Source organism: Quercus lobata, chromosome 10 (genome assembly GCF_001633185.2).
Source record: "Quercus lobata isolate SW786 chromosome 10, ValleyOak3.0 Primary Assembly, whole genome shotgun sequence".
NCBI lineage: Eukaryota > Viridiplantae > Streptophyta > Magnoliopsida > Fagales > Fagaceae > Quercus > Quercus lobata.
Genome location: NC_044913.1, coordinates 49,033,048 through 49,045,198, shown reverse-complemented (window position 1 = coordinate 49,045,198; position 12,151 = coordinate 49,033,048). Strand labels below are relative to the sequence as shown.

The 12,151-nt window shown below is 34.3% G+C and overlaps 1 protein-coding gene across 6 annotated transcripts; it reads left to right on the top strand.

Moving 5' to 3' along the window:
• The first annotated feature begins 4,512 nt into the window (after positions 1-4,512).
• Positions 4,513-11,930, top strand: LOC115963161. 6 transcript variants are annotated; one of them, XR_004085726.1, is made up of 9 exons: positions 4,513-4,784; positions 5,784-5,957; positions 6,209-6,252; positions 6,364-6,489; positions 7,436-7,525; positions 8,738-8,774; positions 10,585-10,648; positions 10,747-10,829; positions 11,503-11,930. XR_004085726.1 is itself a non-coding variant. In XM_031082058.1 (7 exons), exons 1-5 carry the CDS (start codon positions 4,653-4,655, stop codon positions 6,375-6,377), a joined length of 435 nt encoding a protein of 144 aa, XP_030937918.1. In that variant the 5' UTR covers positions 4,513-4,652; the 3' UTR covers positions 6,378-6,489; positions 7,436-7,525; positions 11,503-11,930. The 6 variants fall into 6 exon arrangements, 1 of the variants encoding a protein (XP_030937918.1); XR_004085725.1 differs by having other exon boundaries at positions 10,515-10,648; XR_004085728.1 differs by lacking the exon at positions 8,738-8,774.
• The last annotated feature ends 221 nt before the right edge of the window (positions 11,931-12,151 follow it).

The window sequence follows — 12,151 nt, the reverse complement described above, 5'->3', positions numbered from 1 at the left end:
GAATAGAGTATAATTACCCATTTTTTACTGGAATTTAACATTCATGTTAAGTTTCCTTTTTTTTCTATTTGCCAAGGGCCTTAGGAGGGAAAGGGTTGAGTATACTATTACTATCTCCAAAAAAAAAAAAAAAAAAAGTTAAGTTACCCTTTCATGTATTTTCATCAATGAAATTACCATTGTACACATTTTACTATACTGGATTAAAATCAAGTGAGTATTGCAGTTGATGCAATAGCTCTCAATGGTTGAAATTGAAAATTGAAAAAAACAACTTTTTATCTTAACCTATAAATAAATAAAGTGAGAAAAAGTTAAAAAGTGAAAATAGTAAGTTTGTTAAAAAGTAAAAATCTAAGGTACTTTTATATAAGAATAATAGAAATGGTTTTTTTTTTTTTTTTTTTTTTTGGAGGAACCGAATAATAGAAATGTTTAAGTTCAAAAACTAAAATGACTAACAATAAACTTTAGGGATGAAAAGGAACGGTGCCTTGTTGTTTGTCCCTTAAAATCTTACTGTTTAAGCACATCAAATCAACCTCTTTCCTTTACGTACTCCACAGTTTCTTTTTTTTGAAAAGGGAGATATATATCATAAAAACAAAAGGCCTCTAGGCCAGATACAAGGAGTCACTATGGACAAGCATAGAAACAGCAAGGGGAGGAACTCCATTCCACAAGCAACTAGATTCCTCACTTCGAGCCAGCTGAGCCAACTCATGTGCAACTACATTAAAGTCTCTACTTACATGCTTAAAAATGCAAAACTCAAAGGAGTCACACACAAGCTGAATTCCTTTTAAAATATGGCCTATCTCACTTCCGATAGAGTTATCATTCAAGGCTTGGATCATAGTGAGGGCATCACTCTCCAAAATGACCCGAGGCAAATGCAACTCCTGAGTAAGTAAAATACCCTGCTCCATAGCTAAAGCTTCCACTTGGTCAACAGCAAACTAGCCTGGAAGGTATTTACTAAGAGCTGCTACAACATGACCAAAGCAATCCCTAATGATCACTCCAATGCTGGAATTTCTTCCTTGGTTAGATGTAGCCCCATCAACATTAACTTTGAAAACACCCTGAGGAGGAGCCTCCCATATGTTTTGAGAATGCCTTGGGGGAAGGATGTCTAAGGAAGCAGTAGCATTTTTGAAATCCTCCAAGGAATTGTTTGCCAAAGGTCAAACCTAAGGAGGGGAAAGAGGAGAATCATTATGCACTAATTTGTTTCTGTTAGACCAAATGGCCCATGATAGTGCAAAAAACAAGTCCAGGTATTGTGAGGCATTAGAATGGTTTAAATATAAGGCCATGTCTAAAAATGACCAATGGTGACCTTGAGGGGGTGCCATAAGCTCCATACTAAGGAGGCCGCCTCACAATGGAGGAGAGCATGATTTATATCCTCAGGTTCCAAACCACAAACGGGGCAAGCAGTACTACAATTGATCCCTCTTTTGCTTATATTATCATAGGTGGGCAAACCATTGACACAAGCCCTCCAGGCAAAGATTTTAATTTTTGCCGGGAGGTTTAGATGCCATAAATTCCGCCAAAGCTGTCTATAAGGATCCCCAGAAGAGCTTTCACCCTTTTCAGAAGCATCAACCAAGCTATGGGCAACATGATAAGCACTTTTCACTGAAAATTCGTCTTTCCTATTTCCAATCCATATAAGCTTATCTTCTGGCAAATTATAACTTAGCGGAATCCTTAAAATGGTATCCACCTTAAATGGAAGAAAAGTGGCATGAAGATCTTCTGCTTTCCACCATCTAGTGTTCGGATCAATGAGAGAGGAAACCATGGGAAATTCAAAATTTTGGATCTAGGGAGAGATAACTTTATAGGTGGAAGGCATTGGGAGCCATCTATCCCCCCATATATGGATTTGCTTCCCATTACCAACTCTCCACCGAGTTCCCTGCCTTATAACTTCTAAACAACTGTGAATGCTCCTCCAGGAATAAGAAGGGGAAGAACCAAGCTTAGCATTTAATAGATTACCTGTGGGGAAGTATCTGGCTTTAAGCACTCTTGCAACCAACGAGCTCGGATTATTGAGAATTCTCTAAGCCTACTTGGCCAGCATGGCCAGATTAAAGGCTTTCAAATTCCTGAACCCCAACCCACCACTTGCCTTAGGATTGCACATCCTCTTCCAACTAACCCAACCCAATTTTGTTTCTTGCTGCTTTTGGCCCCACCAGAAGTTTTTCATCATTCTTTCCATATCATCACATAGGCCTTAAGGAAGTAGAAAGCAACTCATAATATATGTTGGAATAGCTTGTGCCACTGCTTTGATAAGAATTTCTTTCCCACCCATAGAAAGAAGCTTAATTTTCCAACCCGCAAGTTTTTGACCAACCCTCTCCTTTAAGATTGCAAAGACTTGCTTTTTTGACCTGCCAATAAGAGAGGGGAGACCAAGATATTTAGTATGTCTCGAATTCTGCATAGGGCCAAGGATATTAAAAATCTCATCTCTAGTTTCTTGGGCTGTGTTAGGACTAAAGAAGATAGAGGATTTGTCCATGTTTACTTTCTGTCCCGAAACTTCTTCATATTCCATCAAAGTTGATCTTAGCAAGTGACATTCTTCCAACGTTGCTTTACAAAAGAGTATGCTGTCATCGACAAAGAAAAGGTAGGTCACCTTTGCTTGTGATGAGCTTATTCCTAGTAGCCTGGTAAAAAAGAGCTGAGAGACCTTCAGCACAAAGAAGGAAAAGGCTCGGGGAAAGAGGGTCACCTTGGCGGAGGCCCTTCGAAGGATGGATGTTTCCATGAGCTACCCCATTAATAAGAATTGAGTATGATACTGATGTAATGCATTGCATAACCAAGTCTCTCCATCTGTTATAAAACCCCATTTTTTCCATGACTTTTGAAATGAAACCCCACTCAACCCTATCAAACGCCTTGCTGATGTCAAGTTTAACGACCATAAAGCCCTCTTTCCCCGCTGTTTTGTGATCTAAGTAGTGCATCAACTCAAAAGCCACTATCACATTATCTTTGATGAGCCTGTCAGAGGTGAAGGCGCTTTGATTTTCGGATATAATATGGGGTAGAAGAGTTTTTAGACTGTTGGCAAGAATTTTTGAAATGAGCTTATAAACAACATTACAGAGGCTAATGGGACGAAAGTCCGTCATTTTTTTGGGGTTATTTATTTTCGGGATTAGGGAGATGTTGGTTTTGTTGAGCTCCGGTATGGGTATGTTGTGGTTGAGGAATCTTAGGACCATATCAGTAATGTTGTTGCCAACAATACTCCAATATTTTTGAAAAAACACAGCGGACATGCCATTTGGTCCAGGGGCCTAATTAGGATGGATTTGTTTTAGAGCCACAACCACTTCTTCTCTAGTGAATTCCCTTATTAGGCTCACATTCATTTCATTTGTCACCTTAGAAGGAATAGCATCAGTTACTTCCTCAATTCGGCTTGGGTGGGAGGAGCTGTATATGTTATCAAAGTAAGAGATAGTAGCTTGGGCAATGCTTTCTTCATCATCACACCATCGCCCCTGCTCATCCCAAATGCCCACAATAGTATTTTGTTTTCTCCTTTCCGATGCTTGCGCATGGAAAAACTTAGTATTTTTGTCTCCCTCCTTAAGCCAGTGGGCTTTTGCCCTTTGCCCCCAATACATTTCCTCGTCATCAAGAAGATCATTGATCTCTCCCCTTAGTCTGTTAATCTCCAAGCTCAGTTCCTCATCTTTTTCCCACATGGCAAGGGCCTCCAGCCTATTTCTTTTATCCTGTATTTTCTTTGGGATCTGCCCATATACCTCTGAATTCCATCTGGAAAGTTCAGTAGCACAAATTCTAAGATTTTCTGCTATGCCTTCCGGTGTACTCAAATCCATACCAAAACCCCAAGAGGCCTCAATAATGCTCTTACAATCCTCTCTTTTAGCCCAATGAGCTTCAAAGTACTCCACAGTTTCTTTCCTTGGAACTTTAAGAATAATTGTGTTTTGTTTCATGTTTTTTATCGGATAAAGGTTTGAGTGTCAGTCTAGAAATCCTATATGAATTAATGGAGTTTTGTGTTTGTAATATGGAGCGTGCTGGGTATAACTTGGAGTGAGTGTGGAACATAAAATAAATTGTGGATTATATAGAGAGTAGTGTTGCTCACTTAAATGTTATGCGGACAACCAAATATATCTCTTCAAAAATAATACTAGTTAATTAATGCCTCTCTTTATGTTGTATACCATGGTCAAAGTATTAGAGTTCAAACTTCAAACTTAAAATTTCCCAAAGAGCTTGTATCCGTAAAAAATTATTAAAAAAAACTCAATATTTTCCTTTTTAGTGCTTTCTTGACTAATCTATATATATATATATATAAAACCGAAACTTTTGAAGCTCCCACAATTTTCCACGTCAGCATTATTTAAAAAAAAAAAAAACAAAAATTCTGATTTTTTTTTTAAAACCCGATAACACATAAAACCCAATAATACAAAAAAACCTAAATTCTGATGTTTTTTTCCTCCCGTTCCCCTTCTCCTTCCCTGTTCCACTTCTCTGTCATAAAAAACCTCTGTTTCTCTTCAAAACAAAAAACCCGATAATGACTTTCTTCTCCATTGTTTCACAAACATGAGAACAACGACTACACAATGCACTCGGCAGAGAGGCTCCACAGCACCATGGAGATCTGTGGTGGATTGACCCAAGAGACAACTCTCCACTTCCACCCATTTGCACGGATGGGTTTGCTTGAAGCTTTTCTCTCTGTCTTTGGAACACTGGTAATTCAGGTTTTTCTCTCTCACTCTTTGGGTTTTCAATTTTGGTAGATATATTGATTCAAATTGCTTCTTAAAATTTTCCACTCCTACTTAGGGTTTTGGTTTTAGGTTTTTGAATTTCTTGATTAGTTTATTTTTATGATTAATCGATGGGTAGTCCTAACCATTTAATCTGTTTACATAGGTTGTTGAAATTAAACATCTGTTAGCATCCGCCTCTGTTTTCTTTCAAACCCACTTAGGGTTTTAATTAAAATTTTCCACTCCTACTTAGGGTTTTGGTTTTAGGTTTTTGAGTTTCTTGATTAGTTTATTTTTATGATTAATCGATGGGTAGTCCTAAACATTTAATCTGTTTGCATAGGTTGTTGAAATTAAACAGTATTGGTTTCTTTTGAATTGTATGTACCAATTGATTTTTCTGATTGATTTTGTTGAATTTTGGTCCGTGTATGTGATTCAAATTTGAGAAAATTTTTAGTTGAAATTTCAAATACAGTAGGTTTGGATAGATTAGAGGTTGATTAGAGTTTAAATTTTGTGTTTTTGATGACCAAGTTTATGGATACCCAGATTTGTTTTTATTTTTTATGGATGACCAAGTTTGTGATTTTTTAGGGATATTTCTAGGTTTTGCATGTTGGTTTGTATTACTTGATGGATGTAATTAGGCTAAGACAGATAGGTTTTTCTGTTGACAGCTTAGGCGACATGGGGGTGGCATTGCTTACTTGAGTGGCAGTGCTTCTGCTCTGTCCCTGTGTAGATACTATTTCATGTGATGGAGATCAATAATGATTATTCTAATGAAGCCACAAATGTCATTGCAGAAAATTATATTAATTTTGAATAATACAGCTTTTCAAGTCAAGAGTACATGTGTTTGTAATCTGTTAAGTTAATAGTTCTTTGGTAGAAAATGTTATCTTGAGTTATAACATGTGAAGAAGAAAAACCACTGTACTTCACTGCATTCAAAACTGAATCAATATATTTCAGAAAACTTGCAGCTACAAAGGCATCATGTCTGCGCCCGAGTCAATTGGAAACAACACTCAGAAAAAGCTTATAAAAATAGTTATCAGTTTAGACACTGTGTGTCCATGGTGCTTTGTGGGCAAAAAAAATCTTGACAAAGCTATAGCTGCATCTAAGGATCACTATGACTTTAAGGTTTGCTCTCTCTCTCTCTCTCTCTCTCTCTCTCTGTGTTTGTGTGTGTGTGTGCACGCATGTTTGTATTCCCACTCTTATCTTTTATCAACTACATTTGTAGATTAGATGGCATCCATTTCAACTTAATCCTTCTGCCCCAAAAGAAGGCATCGATAGGAAAGAGTATTACAGGAACAAGTTTGCATTAAGTTTGATTTGGCTGGTCATTGTATGCAATAAATAATTATGACTGCTTTGCAAATTTTCAGGTTTTTAGGGGCCATGGATTGGAATATAACCTTTCAGGACTCACGTAAGCATAAAAACAGTTTTAAATATATGGATAACTTTATATAGGTGAGGAAGCTATGAAGCAACCTTAATCTATTGGAGATTCCACTAACATTGTCTTAAATGTACACAGGGGAAATACTCTAGACAACCACAGGCTTATGCATTTCGCTGGGCAATAGGGTCTTGATAAGCAACATAATCTTATGGAGGTGCTCTCTCTTGGCTACTTCACTCAGGCAAAATTTATTGGTGACAAGTAAGTTGGGCTGTAACGTTTGATCTTTATATTTTCTAAATGTTTAGGCTGTTTGCATAAATTTTATTTTCCTGTAAACAATTCTTAAAATTATTTTTCTTATAGATTGATGTTTTGTTTAACATGAATACCATGTAGAATGCTCCCCTCCTCTTCCAAAAAATAAAAATAAATTCTTTCAAAGATCATGAGTTATTAGAGACTAAACAACTGGACAGATCTTCATTTTGGCTTTAGCTCCACATGTTTAACTCACTTATCAAAATAAAATTGTAGGAAATTTATTGCTTTCTAGAACCAAAATTTCTGCAATTATTGATCATTCTACTTTAGTTTGACATGGCACTAGCAGTCAACTAAAACTGCTGGTCCCCAATAGTTTGTGCAAAGAGTCACTTCTTTGCATAAAATATAGATTAAAGCTTCTTAGATTGTGGAAGAATCTATTGCAGAGAGATAATTAGAGTCAAAGCAATAATGTTGCTGCTGCAATTCTTATAATTCTTTTGAATAAGAGTATGAAATTGAAACTTTGAAAGTTTTTTGCCTGTTTGTTGTTGATGATTCTAACCACCAGAAAATTTCATTTATTGTTGTTTTGGTTGTCATCAGTTGTCTCATGAAAGAAAAGCTTTAATCAATTTGAATATTTTTAGTGGAAATTGAGCTATGGGTTTGAATTTTTTATGATTCATATGTTAGAAATTGAGATTGGTATTGATGGTGAGATAGGTTTATATAGTAGAAAGGAGATTAATTGAATCATAATGGTCTCTAAGCTTATCAATTTGAAAGTTTAAGGGATATTGATAAGTAGGTTTGATTTTTTAATGATTAGAGTTTTGAACATAATGGTTTCTTCTATTAATGTTTCTTGAATGTTGGCTGAAAATTGGATTCCTATGGCTAGATTGCTGAATAAATATATTGCTTGAAATTCATACAGATTGTCAGATTGATCGCTACTCATTCTCTCTCAATCACGCGCTATAGTCCACCCCCTCAATCTTTGCCTTTTATCGACGCCACCACCAAGGTTTGCTACTTTCCTCTAATTTTTTTTAAAAATTTTTCTAGCCTACTTATGTATAAAATATATGATAGTTGACCATCACGAAACCTTCTTGAAGGTTTTCCAAAAAGGGTTTCACTATTGGGTCTATGAATCTCTGTCAAAATTATTGAAAAAAGATGGAACTTTTTCAATCAAATATTATTGGCCTTCTCTTTAAATATTGTTACAACAAAGGACTAAGCACACATGCTGCTCATACAGTCAACTTCCAAGGAATGATTTATAAGTTATTGGTGAATATGTCAAATATCTGCAAAATTTTCACAATCACTAAATCAGTTTTGCTTCCGACTGTTATGTATAACATTTTATACTTCAAAATAGTCAGCATTCATCATTAAGTTTACTTCCAATCAAAAAAAAAGTTTGTACATACCTCATTATGAGACATCCGTAGGAAACATGGATCAGTAGAACTCTCGTATATATATAAAACCGAAACTTTTGGAGCTTCCACATTTTTCCACATCAGCATTATTTAAAAAAATAAAATTATTAAAAAAAAAATCTGTTTTCCTGACCCTTTTCTTAAAACATATTTTTGTTTGTTAAAACCCTTTTCTGACCCAATAACTATTTCTCCCAAAACAAACCCCATAAAACCTATTTCTCAGTCTCTGTCTCTCCCTCAAACGCAAATGTATCTCTCTCTGTCGTTCCCCCCACTCCTCTTCTACCTGTGGCTCTGCTACCACAGACAGATTCTATTCTACAAAAAAAACAGAACCGCCGCATCCAGAAAGAAAAACACAGAACCGCGAAACGCCGAGACAGAGATAGCAATTTGATTTTGAGGGTCCTTCACCATTCTCTTTGATTTTCGGGTTGTGGCCTACTTCCTCTCAAAAAGTAATTCTCCTCCGCCCATAAACACCGCTGCTAATGGGTTCCTACTCTTTCTCTGATAAAAAAATTCCTCCACCAATGGGTTCCCATTCTTTCTCTGATTTTTTTTAAAAAAAAAAAAACAAATCTAAAAGGTAAATTAGATTTGTTATACGTTTTCAAATTTTACAATTTCAGTTGGCTTTGGTTCTAGATTTAAATTCAGAAATTAGGGCTTAGAAAATAGGATTCTGATGTGACTGATTAAATATTTTCTTTTATATATATATATATATATATATATTTTAATTCATCTCTTTGGATTTAAATCATTCAATTTCTTTGTAGAGATGAAGTGGAATACTCTAATTTCATCACAGCAAAGGTATTAATTTCTTTTTCTAATATTCTCTTCAATTATGGTTTGTTGTCAATTTAGGAATTTTAGTTCATACCCCTTTTCCTCTCTAAACGGGCATAATCCAAAGAACCCAACGACATCGCAAATCGTCTTCTGGAACAAATCGATCTTCCTTTTATTCAAAACATACAAAGTCTTCCATATGTTATTCAAAATCCAATTTTGTTTGAAAAATTCACCAGCTTTCTTGCTTTTTCTCTCTGTAATTCTCTCTTTCTCATGTTTTTGCTGGTATAATGGCTGAGAGAATGATGTAAGAATTGGTATCCTTTGTGAAAATAAGCCAACCCTAAGTGTTTGACAAAATGACCCAGAGAAATTAGAATCAATGAAAATTAAAGGTTTGGTAAAAATTTTATGTCTGTTTTGTTAAAATCCTCCCCATCACCCTAAGTGTTTGACAGAATGTCTCAATGAAATTGAAATCTTTTTTTTTCTTACCATGTTGTAACAATGAAATTCATTCTCATTTAAAGTTGCTGCAAAATATGTTTGTATGGCATTGTTACCGTATTGTTTGAATTAGAGATAAGTCAGACTTCATCTATTTGTTTTTTCCATACTCTATTCCTGTTTTATGGAGGATTTTTGGATTGAACTTTCAGCTTTAGCTCATGATTTTTGTAGCAATCATCAAATGTTTTTTTTATAGCCCAATTTAATAGGTGTCTCTTTTCTTATCTTTGGGTTGCTACTGACGGCTATAATAAATTTTTGGACTTGGATATGTGACTTTTTGTTAGAATAATACACTTATTGGTATTTGATGCAAGTTTCCTAAAGTTTAGGACTTTTGGATTGAACTTTCAGCTTTAGCTCATGATTTTTGTAGCAATCATCAAATGTTTTTTTTATAGCCCAATTTAATAGGTGTCTCTTTTCTTATCTTTGGGTTGCTACTGATGGCTATAATAAATTCTTGGACTTGGATATGTGACTTTTTGTTAGAATAATACACTTATTGGAATTTGATCCAAGTTTCCTAAAATTTATGTTGGTTGAAACTTGGATTCTTATTGTTGTTAATTGTTCTGCTGATGAGTAGCACTTTGATTTTCTTGGAAGGATTGCAAAAATATGTCTTTAACTTAATGGAATTCCCCGTGGGATGTAATGATAGTGTTGGGCAGTTAGGGAAACACCACTTTTGAAATTTAAAAGGGGTATGAACTAAAATTTAAAGAATTTTTTCTTTTAAAAATTCTGTCATACTCTACATTGTTATACTTATCCCTTTTTCATCGCAGGTGAATTTTAGTTCTTTTAAACTTAATCATGTCACTTTAATTTTCAAGTTTTGTTTTCCCTCTTATCTGTTCTGTTATTTGTAAAGGGGAGTGAAATTGAGGAATTCTGTCGGTTTGATCTACTTTTGGTTTTTTGGGTTGTTATGGTTGAATGGTTGGCCTTTGGTTCAACGCCCTTAAAAAGGGGTTTTTAGCAAATTTTTAATTGTGTAGTTTCGGTATTTGATGTCCTCCACCATAAGAATTCTCACTTTATGCTCTATTTGTATTAACATGAGACCCTTATTATTATTATTATTTTATTTTTTTGGGGATTTAATTAAAGTTTCTAGGTTATCTCAAGCTTTGGTTTCATGTTTAGTCTCTATTTATTTTGTATTTTAGTTTGACCGAATCTTCTTTAATAGTAGCATCTTGATTTTTGAGGGGTTTTATTTGATTCTTTGTTTGGTTGCAGACCCCAGCTTCTTTTCCAATTTCCTCCTTCAGTAACCCATGGATTATTTTCTGCTTTCTGTTATGCACAGCGAAAGACCAAATCTATATAGTTTAGAAGCTGTCTGCAAATTCCAGCAATAGCAAAGTGAAAAGGTAGAGCTATTTAAGATAGAAATTATGAGAAAATTTTACTAATGATAGAAGATTTTCTGTTGTGATTATTTAATGCAAATTGTTGGTATGGGTTGCAGGGAAAAGAAAGCTATGAGTAATGGACACAGATATGAGTTATTAAAATACTAAACAATTGTATCTTTTTGGTGATTTGCTATTGGTAATTCTTTTCTTCACAATCATGCTATTGTTTTCTGTTTTTAATTTTTAATTTTTATAATAACAAACATTTATAACTAAGGCATTGAAATATTTTGTGCACACCATGTGTTTGAGAAAATGCCTTGCTTACTCTTGCATTAGTTTGTAGCCACTTTATGGTTCTGCTAAATAGCCAATGTACTTAATCAATAGATTTGATTTCAATTGCCAGATTTTCAATTGATATAGAAATAATGGAAGGATGGATTGTTGTTCTTTTCAAATTTTTTTTATAATGAAAGCCTTATGGTCAAAGTGCAATTTGTCAACGTTACTTTCAACTTTCAAGCATTCAAATTTAGATAGGTGCTTGGTAGAACTTTGTTTCTAAGGTATTTAATTCAATGCATTGAATAGTCTTTTTTCTTATTTTCTTTTTCCAAATAATACAGTAGCTTGGTATTCAAACTGATAATTTCAATGCTTCGTTCTTTGCTCTCTTTTTATTTTGAAAAAGTTTTTCCAGGGCTGAATGAGTTGTCCTCTATTAAGGTTACAATTGAGACATTATATAGCACTTACATCAATTCAAATGCCTACGTAAAGCTTTACATGAATCATTCTTCTTTTTTCCTTGCTTTAGCCTCTTTTTCTATTTGCTAAGATAGAGTAAATTTGTGGTTTGTTGACAGTACTTGCTGCATGCAAAATGAGAATTACTATAGTTCACAATCGAATGAGTTTTACCATAGTCAACAAATGAGTTTCTTTTGGAACATCTGACTCCTCCTGCCAACAGTTTGAAGCCATGTCATATCATGTACAACAATGAAGATGACAATGGGAGAGATATTTTCCAAAGATTATATTGAAATTTTATTGTTTAATAGATTGTGCTGATTTTTTTTTCGACCCAATTCTTTTTATGTAAATAATTATATTAGAGGGTACTTGTGTCTGTTTTGTATTCTATATTTGATTGCATTGTAGTTTAGATGAGTCTTTGGGTTTGGAATAGGATATGGAGTTCATACATAACCCATTTTGGTCCTTAATTGTATTGTGGAAAAATTTATTGCAGAGAGATGATTAGAGTCAAAATAATTATGCTGCTACGACAATTCTTATAATTCTTTTCAATTAGAGTATGAAATTGAAATTTTGAAATTTTTTTGCCTGTTTGTTGTTGGTGCTTCTAACTATCGGAAAATTTCATTTATTGTTGTTTTCGTTATCAACCTGTTCTATTGCCAGGCTTACCAAAAAACACTTTTTAAAGTTTTTTTTTTTTTTTCAATTTATTGGAAATATTGATTAATTCTTAAGATTTAATTCTTCATT